This window comes from Cyrtonyx montezumae, unplaced genomic scaffold (assembly GCF_038088225.1).
Source record: "Cyrtonyx montezumae isolate F1298 unplaced genomic scaffold, pur_monq_1.0 scaffold_2, whole genome shotgun sequence".
NCBI classification, from domain to species: domain Eukaryota; kingdom Metazoa; phylum Chordata; class Aves; order Galliformes; family Odontophoridae; genus Cyrtonyx; species Cyrtonyx montezumae.
Window position 1 is genome coordinate 11119720 of NW_027071936.1, and position 21477 is coordinate 11141196.

At 35.2% G+C, this 21477-nt stretch overlaps 1 protein-coding gene across 1 annotated transcript in view; it reads right to left on the reverse strand.

The window, feature by feature from the left end:
* TTC29 (tetratricopeptide repeat domain 29) overlaps positions 1 to 21477 on the reverse strand; it is a 245828-nt gene that overhangs the window by 63490 nt on the left and 160861 nt on the right. Inside the window, exons 10-11 of the mRNA XM_065736041.1 lie at positions 15330 to 15542; positions 14635 to 14720 (exon numbers count right to left, since the gene is read on the reverse strand). Coding sequence (XP_065592113.1) covers positions 14635 to 14720; positions 15330 to 15542 — 299 coding nt within the window. The remainder of the gene's footprint in view (positions 1 to 14634; positions 14721 to 15329; positions 15543 to 21477) is intronic.

Sequence of the window (21477 nt, forward strand, 5' to 3'; positions counted from 1 at the left end):
TACACATATCTGTGAAGGCCTGCAGTCTGTCCTGGTGATAATCCAGGAGGCGAGCAGTAATGTGCAGGTGTCCAAGAAACAGTTCTTGGGTCTGCATATATCTGCTCAGATATATCTCAGATATATATCTGAGCAGATATATGCATATATATATATATATATATCTGCTCAGATAACCTGCAATGTTTGTTGAAGTAACAGTACCCACGTCAGAAAGTCTGCCATCAGGTTTTCTAAAATTTTCTGTACTGGACTGAAAATCATCCTTGCTTCAAACTAACCTCTGTGTTATTAAACTAGGCCACACGGCCTCCAGTGGTTCCTACCTAGCACTGAAAGGTTACTTAGGTGCCTAAGGCTTAAGCTACTATGCTTTTTTTTTTCTATCACAGATATCACAAAACCTAAAAAGTACAGATGAAAACCATAAAATAAAAAACAGCATAAAAGGTCAGTTCACTGCAACATCTCTGCATCATCTGCTAAAAAGAAGCAAAGAAGAAATGAAGTAAGTCTTGTATTTTTTTAATTAAGAGCAGTCATTTTAAATTCTAAACACTCTAAACAGCGATGAAATAAAATAATTAAATCATCTTGAGGAAGGAAATACGATATATTGCAACAGAAAATAAATGAAAATACATTCTACATACGCCTTTCAAATAACTCCTCCAGCTTCAGGTACTAGGTAGGGACACAGGAAGGGACACATCTGTGATGCTAAGAAGCTATTCCCCCCTATGCTACAGTTGCCCAGGACCCACTTAAGCGGGGTATGTGAAAAAGGGTCTCCTCACCTACAGTGTGTGCATCATCTTCAACATTCAGGATAGAAAAGGAAGAGGAGGTAGAGCAGAATAAAACCCTGGATTAACATGTTAACATTAGAGGATTTTACTCAAAGCCCCTTACAATGATAGTACAATTTTAATTATCATTTAAAATGAAAAAAATTACACATTTTCATGACGGTGAATCAAATGGAACTGACACAGAGATTGCTACTGGAATTTGTAAACAGCCTGAAAACACCAAATGGACATTAAAATGTCCTGATTTGTTTTCAAGGTATATTAACAACCAGTTAATCTATTTGAATTTCTATGAATGCCTTATAAGAAAAGACATGCTCATGGTAAGACTTCAGTCTGAGTGGGCATGGCTGTGCCACAAAATTGCTGATAAGTCGATAAACACTGGCAAGACCGACCATCCAGATCAAATGAAATTTACACGCTCCCTCGAATGCTGTTCTACATTTAAACATACGAGTAGGTGAGAATCAAGTCTTTCATTTTGGCCTACCTGTGCAGAAGATAGCAACATCCAAGGAAGAGGTGGAAGATGTCAATAACTAATGCTGAGACATAAATATGCATAATCAATGAGCACTTTTGCTGCAGTTGGGGTCTTATGGAATACAACTACCGTTGCATAAAGGATGGAAAAATTGATTTAGACTGCAGAACAAAAACCTACTAGTCAAGGGAACACACTTCTGCTCCAGTATTTAATGGTAAACGCTGTACATTAAAATTTCATCTTGGTAATTTTTCTCCTGGTAAGGAAATGCAAATAAAAACTGTAAAGAAATACTGAATGGAACTACATAAGAATCTGTAATATTAATATACATCTAAAATAGCAGGCTTGGATGTTATACAAACCTAGCTGATTTGCCTTCTCAAAAAGTCAAGAGTTTGCAGAGATTTAGGGTTACCGACGGAACAACATGTATTCATTTATTTATTTATTTTCCATGTACCAAGAGTTTTGAGAAAGGAAGCTCTTGCAAAATTACCATACTGTTTCAAAGAAAACTTGATAGTCCAAGCAACCTGTGGGAAAACTTCATTGTATATGAACTTGAATCAATTAAAATAAAGTGTGGTTTGACTTAGAAAGAAAAAATAAGGAAAGACTGACAAAATAAAGACTATTAAATCTGCACTGATTATGTTTGCAAATTAGGTTTTTTGGCCCCGTGTGACCAAGAACAAGGAGTGCCTCAAAAAATATAAACTGTAGCTTAAAAGAACAAAGTGAAAATCAAAATCCAATACAGAAATGAAGACTGAGTTTCAGTAATTTGTTCTCTAAGGTTTGGAGAAGTGTTTAGCTCTTCTTTTCCTTACATACAACAACAATTTTAGATGGCGCTTAAAACTGTTATCTGTAACGTGGAAGGTGCAAAACGGTTGAAAAATATTTTTTTATTACTCCAAAAAGGAAATTAAAATATCTGAAGTAGCATTGTATAATTGTTTTGCTATCTTTTCTTTTTTTCTTAGCAGCTGGATATGGGTGCATTTGAAAGGAGGACAGCTGCTGTGGAAGCAGCAGTTAGATTACAAAAACAGCAACTCCTGTTTCTTTGCAAGTCTACTGTGGCTACAGCAACATGACAGCACAGAAATAAAGCAAAGTAACGAGCGTAAATTCCCAAACTAGTTCCTATTTGTGGAATAGCTCCTGCACTAATCCTGTGCATAGTGGTGAATTACACATTTACCTCCTTGGCTAAGAAAAACATCAGTCAGATCTCAGACCTAGATTTGCTTTTCAGTTACTTCAGCATTCTGCCATATCATCCTCCTGTGGTCATGCCATTAACACCATCCTCTCCCTCAGATCTGCCCCTTCCCAGAGTATCACCTTTTAAAATGTTGTTTTTGCTGTTGTCATACCTGCAGTCCTTTCATACATACATAGACACATAAACATCCTCGTTGCCACACACTGAAGATTAACAAAATAGGATGCAGGCTTTGCTAAACCTCAATATGTACATCTGGGGATAACGGATGAAAGAGTAAAAATTGAAGGTATGACTATACGCTGAATAAAGAATATCTGTCCAAGTCAACATAAGATTAATGTTACTGGCAGTACTTTATCATTTTGGTAAAAAACATTACTCTGACAAAAACGTGATGGGATAAAATTGATTTATAATACTGTAACTTCAAAAAACTCAAAACCACAGTTCTGCTCTCAGCTTTGTGCTTGATATTATTGTCAAACTTTATTGGAAACACATCTATTTTGATTTCTGAAAATCTAACAGTGTTTAGCCATTTCATGGCTGGTGAACAGTAAAGATGCTTCTGCCTCATTTACAGATCTTGATCATGAATCAGACAATCTACCACAACATTAGTCAAAGAGATTCCTAGCTAATGATTTCTGACAGGCATTGCAGTAGCAGGCCAGGGCCCAGCCTGGGTAGCAGCATCTGACAACGTTTTTTTCTAGAACCAACAATAGATGTTGGTAGACAGAAAATGCAATCAAGTAATGCCAGCCTCATACCACTTAGTACCTCATATATTTTCAGAAAAAAACACACCACCCTAACAGTCACCAAATATTCTTTTCTATACCATTCGGTTAAAATAAAAAAACAATACTGACCTATGCATAGGCATTTTGCAGTTCAGTGAACTCTGTCCCGTAGCTCCCCAATAAATGCATATTTAAAAATGAAATGGATATTGTTTAATAGCACATTCTGCAATACATCTGCTACAGATCATGAGAAAAATCTATCAGAGTTCTGTCACAATTACCTTTCCTAGAACCAACTTCTGTACTACGCTGAACTCACTGTAGGGGCCAAACTGCAAAGTTTTGGAGCTTGAAGTGTCTGCATAACAGAAAGGACCTATGCGTTCATTCCACTGCAACTGCTTTCACCTATCTCACTTGCAAGGTGATTCCAAAGACACACACGTACTCTACAGAAAATTAGAGCAGTTTTACTTTCTTCATATTTTCAAAGTTGAGTGCAAATTTCCTCTTGAAACGGCCATTTTATTTTTCCTATACATGTGACAACTACTGTACGTGAGGTAGAGGACATTTTTAGAAAAGAATAACAACGTAATTTAAAAGAATTGTCTTCCATAATTTTCTGTTCGTTTATTTTTTGGATCAGTGTTTACCCTTGACCAATAATACACTGAATTAGACTACATTTTGAGAACATCTTGATACCAGCCCAGCCCTCATTACCATAATTCAAGTGGGTACATGCCTGTGGCCCTTCTGAGTCAGAACAAAGAAGACCTTCACAATGCAAATCCAGAAGTATTCTAACTTTGGACAAAACACTGCGTGCGAAAGGTTGAACATCAATAAGAAAATTGTATCGTTCATTTAATGTATTGATTATAGCAGAACTTACTGATCCCAGGAAAACAACATACAAACATCAATTGAATGGCAGGCCTTACCTTGTTAAATGCTAGCTGTACTTCGGCATAACAATCACCTAGAAGTAATATAATATTCCAGTTGTATGCTCACAGTTAAGGTATACTAATACTGGATGCCACGCTGAGAATGAGGGAGTATAGTCCCTGAACTGCCAGAATTGCTCACCCCAGAGCACAGGCTTTTGATCAGAGATGGCTATTACTAAGGTGCTGTTTGAACGACACTGCTGGAGAAGAAACTGCTCCATCCACCCCTTTTTCTCTCCTGTTATACTTGGCCATCAAGTGTAATATTTACCTTGAAGCTCTGTGAACTTGCACAGCAATGCTACCTTCAAGTTATTCCTATCTATATTTGCTTGGAGCATAAAAGCCCTGGGGAGACAAATAAACGTTTCACTCATTTCTTAACAGTCTATGAAGAGAATATACCAGCAAAGAATCTGGATCAAGTATTTCTCGTATACTTTATATAGCATTCAGAATACAGATGTTTTGCTTCAATTCTGAATGAAAGGTCTGTAAATAAAAACAACTCATTAAAAAACTTCATTTCCACAGAACCATTTCTATCTTCTGTTGCATCTCATGAGGTCAGCAGTTGGTTCACTCAATGCTTGGTTTTTCTGCACAGTAAACTTCAAAAACAGAAAATGTATGGATGATTGAATGAATGTTAACTTTTGTCCTTATTTGTTTCTTTGGTATTAACTTCTGCGTTACTGATATTAATTCTGGCCTTCTGCACCACTAACAGTGAAGTACTCATTCTCTCTAACTACAACTTCTGTGGGAAGACCGTCATCATTTTACTATTTACCATACCTCAAAAGAATTTTATTACAATTAAAATAATAATAATAAAATAAGCCAGTTCCTTCAGAGTAAAAAATCTATGCAAATGTCAAAGCCAGGTATTTTAGGTTCTAATTATTGTACGATTCGAAATATTTCCTGCAATAAACATTATTTTAGTAAAGGTTGCTGTAATCTTCATTCAGTACAGGAATGTTTTTTCAAACCAGCCACTGTTGGCATATTTTTTTCAAAATAAAGCGTGGCTTAACAGTCTGGAGTGAAGAAGCTTCATCTGTTACCCTTTAAAGGCAATATAAGAGGAAAATATAGTTTATGTATCCTTTCCATCCTGACAGATGTGACAATAGCTGGAAACACTACGCCTGCCAAGAGCTTTTATCAAGTATGTTATAACAACTAGTAATAAGTGTAAATAATAAATGGCCACGATCTTATGGGAAACAGTGGCAATACTAAACAATTTTTGGTGCTTGCTGATGGGAGTCTGCTAGTCTTGGAATTCCCTGGCTTCCCAGTAGAGTTTTGGCTTGACAATAAACAACAGTTTAATACTTGATCTAATCCCAGCCAGGAGGTAAGTTCAACAGCAAGCTTTTGCAGATGTTCACATCCAATAATCTATCCATAATTGATGAAACAGGGAGGTCAGATGTAATGGCTGCTACTATTCCAGCAACAAATAAATGATTATTGACAAAACAAGCCAGTGTGGCGCTGAGTGCCGAGCAGTGACAAGCATGAAACAGTGCTGAGACAGAAGTAGTGATGTGAATACAGCCCTTCATCTTGAGAATTCCTCAATATGATGTGTGGCATGAGGGCCACTCTGACACATAAGCAGATGGAGGTGACTTGAAAAGGAAAAATTAGATTCTGCAACTACATAAAAGACAAAGGCAGTGGAAGAATCAAGGAGAAGAGGGTGGACAAGATTGGAAATTTGGGTAAGTGCAACTATGTGAATTGTTCAGAAATGTTTTCATATAGCATCACTGTGATCCAGATGTCTGGATTGCTTTTATCACACTGTTGTGACCACATGAATGTACCACACTGTCAGATTGCTGTAGCTTCCTAAGACCTTACTGACCATCCTGTATGCATGTGCATGCTTTGATGCTCATTACTTTTTAGACAGAGGATCTGTAAATGTTCTCCTTCATGCTCAGTAACATATTAAGTCTACTCATTAAAGGATATTTTAATTACAAAAGTTATCCTAGTTAAAAGCAAACAAACAAATCCTTAGATTTGCATTACACAAAAGTAAAAAAAAAAAAAAAAAAGGCAGATACAAACAGGAGGGCATTAAAAATGTAAGTCAGTTAAAAACACATTTTTCTGTATAAATATGTGGAAGTAAGGGGAAAGTACTCAATCAGATGAAAACCTCATATTCTTGGAGTTTGAACCCATGTGAGAAATGTAGTAAGAGGATTAATGGACTGCTTTTGTTGACTGAATAAAATTTGAATCATATACATGCAAATATCCACTTGAAATCTTTTGCATCCATTTCAGTGCTAAAAGATAGTATTTTTACAATTTTTACTATGTAATATTCTACTATGAAAAACAGCAGAATGAAATGGTGGCCATTATTGCTATATGTAGTCATAAAAAGATTTCAGACAGAAGTATTTTAAATATTAATATTACTAAAATCACTTAAAGCACAAAGGAATGTTAAATCGATTTATTTAGTAGTACAATTTATTTCACACTTTGCTACCAATTCTTTTGATCAGTTCTGTAATAATACATAAGCTAAAAGAAAAAGCGGCAAACAAATTGCTTCTAATAACGAAGCAGCAAGCTCTAGGTATTACACAGGCAAACTTCAGTGTTTTAACTTATCCTTTGATAGATTAATAATCTGAGAAGTTTTAATTTCTTTTAGATGACTGAATCAAGACCAGGATTTGATGGTTCTGATCAAGCAAAGTTGTCAAGCATTTGTTTACACCTGAATATATGAGTCTGAAGTCAATGGAAATGATCGTATTGAAATTTAAACATGCATTTAATAAGTAAATTGCTGCAACTTGAACCATACCAACATAAGAAACCAATTTAATTTAAAAAGCCTTACTTTATAGAATTTTTTAAAAGCCTGTTCATTTCAGCTAAACCATATGAAGGAAAACAAAGCCTCACAGATTATGAATATATTTGCATTTCCCAAGTTTGTATAACGTGGGTACAAGCGCTCCATTTCTCAAAACGTATAAAAAGCCTGACTTCTGTAAGTTTATTATCTAATAGAATTAAACATTTCTTATAGAATTTTTCATCCATTTATAGCCCAAGCTATAAATATATGTAAAAACACGAATGGACACACTGCTGGAAGTTCTTGTTTCTCAGACATTATAAGCTAAAAACTTAGATGTGAAGCAACTGTCCCTTCATCATAACAGTTTCCAGGTTCCTAAGTTTAGCACACCTAAGCTAGAAATTCAATATAGTCTAAAGTAGATGAAGTAAATAACTTCTAAGCATCTCGTTAACATACAATTGTACTGCTTTGTCTTTTTTGTTCCTGTTCTCTGGGAATAAAACAGAGGAAAATGTGTATATCAACAGCTATTAAAAACACAAAACAAAACAAAAAAAGAAACAAGTAGCTACTCTAGGAAGAAATTTCAACATACTAAGTGGAATATGTCTGCCTAAATCCCACCTATTACATTTCAGTAGACGGCAGTTAGAATTTTAGGAAAACCTCAGTCAGACAAATGGACTAGTTTTTAATGGCTCGATGTCCACCTGGAGGCCAGCCACATATGGTGATTCCCAGGAGTCAGTCTTGGGACTGGTTTTTGCCAAAATTTTTATCAGTGGGACTGTGTACCCTCAGCAAGTCTGCTGATGACATCTAGCTGCATTGTGCAGTTCATGCAATAGAAGTGAGGTATGCCATTCAGAGGGACCTGGACGGGCTCAAAAAGTGGGCCCATGTGAACCCAGTGAGGTTCAACAAGGCCAAGTGTTGCCCTTGGGTTGGGGCAATCCCAGATAAGAATATGGTCTGGGAGAAGAACTCATTTTGAGGAGCCCTGTGGAGAAGGACTTGGGGGTGTCCTGATGGTTGAAAAGGTGGACGTGATCCAGCAGTAACCTCTAGCAGCCCACAAGGCCAACGGTATCCTAAGCTGCACCAAAAGAGGGGCGGCCAGCTCTTGGTTAAAAATGGATGCAAAGATATTATTCATTTGCAGAGAAATTCAGAGTTTTTATAGTTTTGTCCTCAACATTTTAATATGCTCAGTAGGTCAGATCCAGGAAGTTAATTTTGCTTCCTTTGAGTCCAGAAATAGTAGCTAGCTTTTTCTATTTTGGAAGAGATTTGCAGTCTTATGAATATTTCTCTTGATATTATGGTAATATCTATTATTATTATTTACATGCTTCAGCATTTAAATTCTTATTAATGTTGCACTCTAGCTCTTCCACTTCTGCAAACTCGTGGTGGTTGTGCATGTACACAGGTGCAAGCATGTATAAGGTAGTAATAAAACGTGTCATAATGGATATCCTGTTGCAAAATCTTACAAAAAGTAGAGCTGTAGGTTTGATAAATTCTACGATTTCTAAATTCAGGATTTTTAATATATATGTTTTACCTAAGCTTACATAAACCTTACAAATGTACATAAATCCAACCCCTTGCATACCATTTTGGGATTGAAAACAAACATATTAATTGATGTCCTCCACACATAGCTCCCAAAATTGAGGTTTTAAACTCATATTCAGATTCCGGAGAGCACCAGTGATAACACAGTCTTAAAATTTACAAAAGGTCTTACAGATTTATTTAAAGGAATGGGCAGTCAAAGATTCAGCTCACTACCTTCTTGCTCTCTGTTGGGGTGTATGTATGATTACATCTGAAATCACAGCGGCTGAGATAAAAGTCCACATATTTATGGCATTTTAGAAGCCAGTCTTAGAGAATACGATACCCCTGAAGAGTAAGTTTAATAACAATAACTCGTTATTGCATTCATTGTTTCTATGGTAAAACATGGAAATAATCTGAAAATCTGATTGTCTTGTAATGCATGAAGTAACAAGTGTTTTTTTATTTCCTCTTTTTTTTTTTCTTTTTAAAATATTTTTATCTTGCTCCTTATGCTCTATGGTCATCGTATAACTGTAATTCTGCAACAGCATTGCATTTAAGACTGTTTTCTCACAAAGTGTATTCTTACTGCACATCTGTCTTGACAGAAATCCAGTTTACTGAGGGGAGCTATTCTGATGCCATTAACCAAGCAAAATGTAATTTCAACAACAGGCTCAGAAGGAAATTAATACCATGTTCCAAGGCAATTATGACGGACATCATATAACCAAGGTGCCAGTTGGTGTGGCATACAGAAAAGTACTGAAGGAAAACAATGTCAGTACAATCTCAGAACTACTGGATATATTTTTTATTCAAGTTTTCAAGAAACTGGCTCAGATAGGAAAACAATTATCTAAAATAAACCAATAGAAGAAATCCTTCCTTGACTAAGAGACTAACTTTCATATCCAAAATAAAAAATCAGAGCTTTCTTCCTCTTTAAAAATTAGAGTGCAAAATTAACAGCAAAAAAAAAAAAAAAAAAAAACCTAATTAAACGATCAGACATTCATTTCTTTCCTGAAGTTTCATGTTTTCTTTAGTATTCTCAGCTCAGTTTGTTATTTCTTATTTCTATCAGCACTCGAGGCAATGTATTTTGACAGGGTAAAGTTTAGTAACACTTCTAATTTTTCTCATATAATATAGTTTGTCAGAGAATCACAAAGAATCACAGAATTGCAGGGGTTGGAAGAGATCTCAAGAGATTATTGACTCCAACCCCATACTAAAACAGGCACCCTGCAATAGGTTGCACAGGTAGGCAACCAGGCAGGTCTTGAATATCTCTATAGGAGACTCCACAGCCTCTCTGGGCAGCCTGCTCCAGTGCTCCATCACCCCTACCGTAAAGTTCTTCTGCATGTTAGTACAGAACTTCCTCTGTACAAGCTTTAGGCCATTGCTCCTTCTCCTATTGCTATGCACCACTGGCCTCATCCCTTTGCCTCCTGCCTCCCTTTAGATATTTATAAACGTTGATCAGATCCCCTCTCAGTCTTATTTCCCGAGGCTGAGCAGACCCAGGTCACTCAACCCTTCCTCATACGGGAGATACTCCAGGCCCTTTATCATCTTTGCGGCCCTCTGCTGAACTCCTTCTAGGAGATCCTTGTCATTTTTGAAGTGGAGAGCCCAGAACTGGGCACAGCAGCCTGTATGCGGCATCATCAGTGCAGGGATGTTCGTGCCATCAATGTCTGGCAGCAGTAAGACCTCCCAGAAACCATAAATTAAATTAGTTGCAAAAGTGGCTCACTAATCTCACACCTTCAAGAAGAAAACATTTCTCAGCGTATAGTCCACTGTCAGGATCAGTCAGAAGTGCTTACAGTCAAGGTTGACTCAGGTATTTGTCCGGACATTTATTCCTTAGCTAAAAAGAGTACAGATTTTCTATATAAGCACAGTTTTAAGAAAAAAATTAAAACTGCTCCAATAAAAGAGAAGCTTCTAGGAATTATGAGAGTATTTCTTAAACTTGTACACGACAAGTTTAAGAAACATGACATTTTCTATGTTGAGAAAGTTATGCAGCATCAGAATGGCTAAATATCCATTACAAATGAATAAGGGCCAAACTGGTTGATGGAAAAAAAAAAAGGAAGTTTGAAATAATTTCAATTAAATACTATCTTTTCATGTGTTTTGTGAGCCCCCACTTAAGTGCAGTGACAACAGTGAAAGCTTAGATCTCAACTCAGTCTTCTATCCTGACACTGCTTGCAGAAGTGTGTCTTGAAGTTGAGTCTCCTATTAGAGGAGAGGATGGCAATAGAATAGTAAGCAAGCCTCAAAGAAATTATTCTCACTCTTCTAAATCATCTTTTACAATGCACAGGGAAAAAAGAGAATAACGTAGTTCTACTTTTTTGAGCTCTTTTACTAATTATGATCCTCATTGATTTGTAAACGCGTACAGACATATAGCCATTACCTATATCATTAAGTTTAATAAAATAATAATATTAATAAATAAAAATAATAAAAACAATTAGATGAAATATACTGTGCATACTAACTTCAGAGTATTTGCCTTCCAAGTACATTTACTTATATTCTCTCTACTAGCATGAATTAAAATCTTCAGGTTTTTTGATACAGATTTTTTCAAAAATTAACTTTATGGTCATAAATCACCTCTGATTACTTTAATAGGGTCATTTTGAATGTGAAGATGCCTTTATAAGTTCATAAATTTTCTTGATAATTTTATGCCTGTGGCTTGTATACCATAATTCTGACAATTGATGCACGTGGCATTATGTCATAAATTACCACATTTATTTTGGCATGAGTTGCAATACTCGAGAACACTGCTCCTTCAATCTGAATATGTAACATAACAGAGACACAGGATTCAATATCCAAAATAAAGGAATACTTCAAAAGAAACACATGTTCAAAAAGGTGTAGGAGCTGGAGCTTTCCTCATCGTGTGAGATGCAACTAATTGATAGAGAAAAGCCCTTGATGTCCAAGATTTGAAACACCCTTAAAAGCCCAGTATATTAAAAAATCCCACATTGAGAACTACATTACAGTGCCTTATGTAAGATTTTGAATGACATGCTATTGTTTCAGTTAATATTTTGCTTGTTATGTGAGTCATAAAGTGAAATTTACTGTTTGTTCTTTCTTAAGATTAGTCTAGATGGAGAAATTTCTCTGAAAAAAATCTATAATGCTTAAGATAAAATATGTATATTGTGATCTATTAATATTTTGTGTCACATTCCAGGGAAAATCTAATAATATTGGTTATAAATCGGATGATATGAAAAACATTATGAATCTACTATACTGATGTTGAATATAATTATTACTCAGTCTTTTAAACTTGGATATATTTATGTTTTTACACCTGAGTAGGTCCACCAGAATCCATCAGATGTATCAAATAAAATTAAATTAATTTATACAGATTATGCACCAAATGAAATTATGTTATACATCAAGTGCCTAGCAAACAAAAAATCCTCCTCCAACAAACATAGCCCATTCAATACAAAGTGACTGCATATTTGTGATGTAATAGGCTGCAGCTTAATCATTTCAACCTTTAATTACTGCATCAGATAATGAATATTTTGAACATATGCTTCTCCACTCTAGAAGACATGAATGAAAGACAAACAGGTTTATATGCATGCTACTGTGTGTGTGTGCTGGGGGAAGGAGCAAAGCGCACAGCAGCAAAAGGAACCAAGTGGCAACAATTGGAGGAAATAGTATCTGTAACAGCTGCTCCTTTCAAATTCCCCTAGAAGGAGACTGCCTGAGGTGAACCACAGCACAAAAGGATAAAGAAGATGAAAACTGATGCAAAGCAGGAAAATAACTGCTGAGACCCCTGAGTCTACACCCGAGTAGTCCCAAGCTGTGTGGCAAGACCTCTTTAGCATGCTACAGAAGCTGGTGATGAACTACATATTACCATGAGGCAAACTGGCTCCTAGCAGTATTGTCTGCATGTTATGTGTAATGATAACCAGTGGTCCTCTGGGAATGGGATGCAATGATTTCATCTCCGTAAGCATCTGAGCTCCCCTTGGATACAGAGACCATTAAACTGAGAACAGAAGGGTAAATTTTAGGCAATGATTTCTAATTGGAGAGCGAAGACAACTTATGTTCAACACCACTGTCAACCACTGATATTTTACTGCTCTCTGTACTGACGATTACTACTGATAAAAGGAGCGAAAACGTTTCCACTTTTTCTCAGTCCCATAATGAACAATATACTTTCTGAATGAAAATTCTTCATGGGTTTGTTATGCAACCTCATTGGAGAAGCCAAGATTTTTGAAATCTTAACTCATTCTGCAAATTATTAATATTTTCATTAAAGTTAAAACACCATTTTACAGCCTCATAGAATTTATCCATTTATGTTTTGTACCACAGAGAGTTTATTTCCCCTTTGATTAAAACGTATATTGCTTTCCAGGTGTTTTTTTAAGACTAAAGGCATAACCCTTTATGTACACATTTTAAATTAATAGTAGTACATTACAAAACTCAAGGTTCCAGAATCTTCCTTAAAAACAAACAAACAAACAAACAAAAATCCCTGCACACAACAAAAAGGAATGAAACTTCCAAATGATTCCTGTAACTTTTTAGCAGAAGGCATGGGGGAGCAATATAGGGAAAAAAGTAACTATAAAATTTAAGTAAAATGGACCCCGAGGACACAGTGCCAGAATGTCTAGTATTTTTGATACTTTCAAGGGTAGTTTGATCCTTTTTAAATAGACTGTATGGTCTTGCTCTTTAATGAGTTCATACTGTGATGGAGAGATCAAAGTCACATTCAGGCTTTGTTTATCTGATTTATTTCTCTGACTGTTGCTCTTCAGCATGCACACCACTTACTCTGACTCCCAGAAAGATAACAGGAAAGGTTGTTCAGGTAAAAGTATCTTTGTACTTATTGGTCAAAAAAACAATGCAGATGAAACTTCAGCACAAAACAACTGTAAACCAATCTGTCATACTGAACACTCTCATATTCAGTTGTGAACTTCAGCTACAGCTGAGTAAGAGCAGGCTCTCTGACTTCTGACTAGAAATTCACTATCTACAGCACAAACATCCTACTTTCCAGAATGAATTTGACTTAGACAGAAGAAAAGCCAATCAGCAATGAAGAATTACATACAACGATGGTCCAAACTTTTTTTGAAAAATCACGTCACCAATCACTGAAAGAACGTAAAAGCACATTTCAAGAAAAATCTAGAACACGTCCTATAGGAGCAAAGCAGGCAACATGAAAATTCATAGTCAGCTCACTCCATGACTTCTGTTGGTCTCTCTGAGAAAGATAAACTACCACAACAAAAGCCACAAAGAACACTCTCTATACAACTCACTCATTAATGAAAAACCTAGTCACTCCATGGACAAAGAAACTAAAAAAGAAACAGTTATTGTCCAAACTAGAAACTGCAGTAATCACAGACAAAACATACCCAAACAAATATGGTTTTCCCATGTTTTCCCATGTTTAAGAGGATCATTGAAAACTACCATCGCTCTGACGACAGACAAATCAAGTTGCTCCTTATCTTTCTTCTGCTGACCTATGAAGAAGTGGAGAAACACTCCTTCCCCTGTTGTCACATACAGATTTGCACTGTCTTTGAACGTGTGGCAGGCTCAAAGGAAACACGAAAAGTGGAGCCTGAACTCATGCATCATCAGAAGAGATGCACTACCGCTTTTCACGTCAAAAGCAATTCATATTTCTTACATACGTTCTGAAAAGCTTAACATTCAGATTGACAGTTTAGTTGTTGCTCACAAATACACCGAATCAAGCTAATTTAAGTTTGCTTTTTTTTAAATAAAAAATCATAATCGAATAAAACCTAAGTAAAACTAGGCAAAATTGCTTTATATGCACATAAAGAGAAAGGCACTGAGAAAAATAAAGCAACTTTAACATAAACTTACTGATAATGCTGTCTTCTCGTCTCCAGCAAAGCGATACACTAAACTTAAGGAATATGCAGCTTCTCCTTCCATTTTCTTATCACCTCCTAAAGAAAGGATTACAGTTACAGTTAACAGTGTAGTCTTAAAAAAATTACATAAGCACTGTCAAACCTTGCAGGTTATTAAACAACACCTAGATATTTTTGTACTGCATTAAGTTTTCCCTTTCCCTTACCTCTGTCATTTATCTTTGTTTCAAAGTTTTCAGGTTTCAAAGTAATCATACACACCAAGATATAAAAATACATCTTACTTGGTTATGACAGAAAATTGTTTTTTGCAAATACTAAGTAAGTATGTAAAACGAAAGGCATTCATCCAGCAGACAATATCATTCAAGAACTGTAAAATCAGCAGTGACTTGTTAACCAAAATCTCACTTGCTGGTTATAGGTTTATGGTTTTATACCATTACTCCCACACGGTTGGTTCTTTTTGGAGATAAAGCTTTCAGAAATCTGAAAGATACTTCGTTGTCAGCAAGAAGGCTCTCTTGCTTTAGTGAGACCTGGAAGTGTATAGATAGCAATTTTCTTTGACTTCCATAGGAAATAATCACTCACTTGGACACTTGACAATTTCTACTTGACTCTTCAGAAAATCATAGCATGCCCATCAAATAAAAGTACATGAAAATTTTATTTTACACCTACCGTTTTTTGCCATTCTGGTAGCTTTTATTAACATTTTGATGGCCTGTTGTTGTTCTTTGTTTTCTAGCATTTTGTCTGCTAGTAATGTGTAAATTCTCCAAAGATGCTCACACGCCAGTGAACTGTAAGTGCGGCCTGTCTCATCCTTCCATGTTGAGCCTTCTGTTAGTTGGTAAAATGCTTCATAATGCTCAGCAGCCTTCATGAAATTACCTGAAGAATGTCATTCATAAGCACAACCAGTGTTATCAACAACATTTTGATAAGTTATTAGTTTATCATTTTCTTACTAGAAAGTCAATTGCATCTCAATCAATTCACAGGTTTTTTTTAAAAATCTTCAATAATTAACTTAGAGATCACTGGAAAAGTTGCCAGTAATACTATTATTTTAATGTCTAACATTTTAAATTAGTTTCCTTAGTGGATTTGCAGTGTTAGGGGGTACATGATCCTAAGGATGCTATATTAGAATTTTCTAGAAAATACATTTGTTATAGGTTCATTGAGATAACCTTTATGGATCTCATATTAAAAGAAATAAAAAATAAAAAACCCTGCATGCATGCATGTACAGTCACAGTTTAAAATGTTTATCAAGTTTTTTTTTTTTTTTCCCATAATGAAAATGCCAAAATATTTGCAGAGGAGAATGGAGAATAAGTGTATATAAACTACAGAAAAGAGTCATTGCTCAAAAAGAACTGATGTAAGTAATTATGATGGAAAGAAATAATTAAGAATTATTAGTAGGTTAGCTCTGGAAAGTAGATGCAGTGAGATTATTGGAAGAGCAAGAACCACTAAGACATTAAGTATAGAGCCAGAAGCGATACACTTTAAGATCTTCAAATCTAAGCTACTCAAACATCTTTAAGTGAAAATAAGTCTAATTCCCTGGAACACAAGTTTAAGTAGTTCCCCCTTCACCCCTAGCTTCAGCTAGCTTTTTACATGTGGTTTTGAAGATATCTAAGCTTTCTGGACTAGTAAGCAGATAAGCGAAGACTCAATATATGAAATATAACCTGAACCCAGTGCATTGTTCTTGCAAAGAATATTCTACAGCAAAGTAGAAATGTAAAGGTAGCATTGATGTATCCAGTTTGTATGTTTGTGATGGAGGAACTCTGTTCTACAGATCATTAACATATCAATTATTATTTGTATTAAAAGCTGCAACAAATAATAAGGTCACAAGTCTTAGCACTTTACACCTCTTCTGAAACACAATCTCTAAGAAATGATTACTATTTTAGACTGTTTAAAGTGCTGCATTCAGATTACAAAAAGAACCAGGAAAAAGTAAGAAGGAAAGATGAAAGAGTTATTTTCTACTGGTAAGGAAGGAAGAGAGAGAAGGTTAGAGACTGGCCTGCTTTAAGCACCGTAAGGCAAAATGGAAGCTAATTTCTCAGGCCCACAGCCAACCTAAGGCAGTAGAACAGCTGTGATAGATTCCTCTTATTAAGCTTAATTTAGATTTGTCTTTTGCATATGTTACCCTTTTATAACCATGCTTTCCAGTTTGTAATATAAAACATAACCCTTAGCTTTAATAAAATAAAACTTATTTTCATATTAAGCTTTTCTGATGATTGAAGTGAGCTCAACTAAAATTGACAAGCACAAGAAAGTCGACTTTCAAAGAAGCAGGTTTAATTCAACTTACATAACTGTCACAGAAAAATCATTTTAGGTATCTGCAAACTATGATACATGTAAAAGTCCCAGAGGACGCAAGAAAAAGTGCTGAGGACTGAAATGCAGATGAAAAGGAGGACATCCTACAGCAGGTATTATTTGATTTCACCACTGCTGAGGGCTGAGAAAGGGCCCAAAACATAGGTAAAAGTCTTTTATTGGCACAGTAGCTAGAAAGCTCCATAAGCAGACAGGAAAACATATACATATTCTTAAGAAAATAACACATACCTGACATAAGTCTGTACAAACAGAAATGCAAAACAAAATTATAATAAAAAACTTAAAGGATTCAATGATAACAAATGTAGCAGGAGAAAGACATGCAGACTTACTAAACACAAATCAAAACATTTTACTGGTCTAAAGAGATTTCCAATTTTTATTCGGGTTTCTGTCTATTCAACTAACATCTCAACACAAATAAAACTCAAAAATCAATAGAAACAGAGTTTTCCAAGTTGCTAAACAAATATCTTAGACGCTAATCATGAAAGCTGGTGTTGTTCTTGTAACAAAGAACGGAGAGATGAATTTAAGTTTAATAGAGTTGGCATTTTATCCACCTGGATACTCACAAGAATGAAGTCCTCATTGGAATTCTCCCAAGTCTACAAACAAATGGACTGTCCTTTTTAAAGGATATTGTCACGTATTTGTGTTCCAGTTTCACTACATGTGTAATGGATTCTCTAGAATAAGAGAGACCGATTCACATAAAACTCAAAAACTTCTAATAGGAATGGGAAGCAGAAAACTCATGGTGAAGAGAAAATACCTTGGCCTGCAGTCTGAAACTAAACACAGGATCTTTCTTGTAAGACTCTTAAATATAATCTCTTAGAGATACAACATTGTTGTTAACTAGACACACATTCTTCGTGCATTCCTCAGAACTATTGTTTAGATTAGGAGAACTATCAGATACGTTAATTTTTACCCATGCTCCCCCACTTGCAGCATACCCTTGAGAAAGTTTCTGTCAGATTGGAAATTGGACTCATATATTCCACATATTCCATAGTTCTTAAGAGTTGACCTAACCATAAGAGCTTTGACCTGGCATTCTTTTTACCAGATCTCAGTGAAACCTCTTTAGAGAAAAATCTATCTACGTCAAGCTTCAAAAAAAAAGAAGTATATTCTTTTATGGCAGAATGCAAATGGAACTATAGTAAAACACATTTAGTTTCACTGAACTGCCCAGAGAGATTGTAAAGGAAAAGAATAACTATCTGGTTACAGACACACCAAAAAGAAGATGCTGAGGGGAAAAAAAAAAAAAAAGAAAACTCCAGCACAACTGATTTTAAAAATAGCTGCTAGAACTCCCTAAGCAAGAGAGAGATGGAGCCTGAAAGCCCTTGGCAGGAAAATTCCTAACTGAAGACTCAACTACCAATTTTCAACACACAGACTTCTCAGATTTATGGAAGATAAAACATTTTAGGTTTTGAAATTCACTCCTCCATCAAAATAACCTGAAATCTCTCCTCCTCATAAGCAAATCACATATCAGACTATTTCTTTAACCCATAATGTTTATGGCAACTTCAAATACTTGTGAGAAAATACTGTCTTCAGGAGGATGGTGGATTAATTACCTTAATGAGTAGGTTCACTTGGAATTGCTTTCACCAGTAAATTCTGATCTCAAAACATGTAACTACTGTAACTTTTAGACAGATGAGGAAGTAGATGTTATCTAAAAATCTTGAAAAATATTGAAAGAATAAGACAGCTACAAAACACTGCTGACAATAAAAATATTTCAGTGGAAAGGCAGAGTTTTAAATGGTTTTTGTTCCCAATAGAAAAAAAATGAGTAGGAACATAATTTCAAATAGTTTGTAGAAGTATACCATGAGAATTTAAGAATTCAAAGAGAACATCTAGAAGGTGTCTCTAATATATTCACAGTTGAAAAATCCACTTGCAAAATGTTATGCAAAAACAGCATACCTATTTTCAGTTAACAACATGAACAGCAACTACATACTACTTCTTCCCAGTGTCATACAGAATGGACTAAATGGAGATCGAGAATCTTTGACACTTATTCCTCTTATATGAAGGAATTAAAAACAAGAAATGAAATTCCTACAACGTATCTACTACCACTGCTGAAGTATTATAGTTCAGTGGAACTTAGGACATATCAAAAAATAACTATCAGCAGAAGTCTAATCTTTTATATAGGAGATAAAAACTACCACAATATAATATGAGGAGTAAAGCATCAGTTTTAAACAATTACATGAATAAAAAAGACATTACTCAGCTGCTATCATATTTTGGAAATAATGCAGCAACTATACATGTGTGAACAAAGATTTGTGCTACAGTTTTCACTGAACTGAGTTAGTTTCTAAACAAACAAAAAAATAGATCTCTCCATTCAACCAAAAGAACTCAATGTAATTTTGTAAATTCTGAAGAGAAATGTTTTCATGTTACCTAAAATTTCCTCTAAAATTCCCTTTCCTAAAACCCACTCAAGAAATGTACATTTGTTATGTCAAAACAGATATTTTGGACAAATTTCAATCAAAAGGTTGACTACTATTTTGCAAGGTATTTTATTCTTTTTTTCTTTTTTCTTTTTGAGTGGAAAGATTGACTAGATATTAACACAAATGGGTTTAAATGTGAAGCTGCCATAAAAGCAGGCACATAAATGTAATTCTCCCAGCCGCTATTTTGATGCACATTTTTGATTCCATGAATATTTTATGAAATGGCCCAAACTAAAGCCATATAACATTCCTGCATTACTGATGCTTGCGCCCGTAAGCTACAAACATTAGAGGCATGATTGAGTGCATTAAAATGAACTCATTCAGCAGTGCATTGATTACTTGAGAGAGAAAGAAAAAAAAAAAAGAAGTTACTCTCACTTAAGAAAACAGCGTACAAACATGAAGTTTTCAACATAGAGTTTAAAGATAGCAGATCTGTATAACATGGTTTAATAAATAAATGCAGTGCAAAACTGTCTGGAGTTCTGTATAAACAATGCTGACATTAATTAGGTGAGAAGTTAATTAGTTCTACAGACTGCTTCCAGTAGCGTACACGTAATTTAAAATGCCATGATCTGCAAAACACACTGACCAACCTGTTCCAGTGTCATGGCTTCTACTAGCTTGTACATTTGCCAACGAAAATCATGTCACAGAAACTGTTGCTAAAAAAGTCACAGGGCTGTTAGGAGTACTAACATAGACACAAAAAACACGTTTAATTCAAAATCGTTCTAAACAAATGTTTATTTGTTGAGAACTTCAGAGAATAGTCCACTTCAGCTTAAAACAAGAACTGAAAGGAACAATAAAGTTTTATGTATATTGCAGCATGTTCTAGTCTAAAATTAGGACATCTATTGTAACCACTTGTTTCACCGTATCACGTGGACTTACAATCTACTTGAAATACCAGTCAATGATAGCAAAAAGGAAGCCATTATCATTTTTAAAGATATAGGTCTACATTTCAGTTTAACTGCTTGAACTATTTATATCATTTTTATTTCCTACCTATGATAATTGCACTAGGATTATTCAGGCTGAAGTAGTTTAAAATCTTGCAGTTTCCAAATTACGCCACTCTCTACAGAGCTTATAAGCCTTCAGTGGGATACATCGGGAGGGAGAAAGAGAAAGCTCACAAGAATTATTAAAAAAAACTTTTACTCAGTAAATAATTGAATCACCCTGTACTCCTGAGATAAAATGAGTTGTACAGAAGTCACTGAGAACACAAGCTTATGAAGCAAGATGCAAAAGCAAGACAAAAAATACAGAAAAGATTTAAGACCATTTTTCTCCTCTATAGTTCGTACAAGGTCTCTCTAGAACATAACTGATCATCAGATATGAATCAAGGTAAACACTTTTAAGGTAAAAAGTTATTTGCATCTACTGTTTTAGGAGATTACAATTTTCAGAAAGATGACAAAAGGAATTTGAGCCATATGACATAGGCAAATTCAAAAGAATATTGTAATGGACATGCTGGCTCATCATGGTGTATTCTGACCACTTTCCCAGTTTGAAAATACACCAAAAGATTTCTCCCAAGAATATAAGAAGCTCACAATGAACTGAAAGATTATCAGAGCAGTACAAGGCTTGAGGCTTGGAAGTAAGGAGATGTGAGGAAAAGTGAGCATCATGTAGTCTCAATACAGCCTTGGTGCACTACAATGCAAAAACACAGTACTTTATGCTTCCTTGCCTGCAACAAAAACTACAGGGTTTGAAAGAACGATACATTACTTCTGGCGATATTAGTTGAGTATTTGTTGTCCAAAAAGAAAAATAAAAACACAGGAATCCAGGGAGAGTTAGATCACGTATATACAGTATATATAAAGTCTAGTCTCCTGAAGCTCTAAATTATTTCCGTTCAAAGATCACAGACCTATAACAAACTAGTAGGCAGA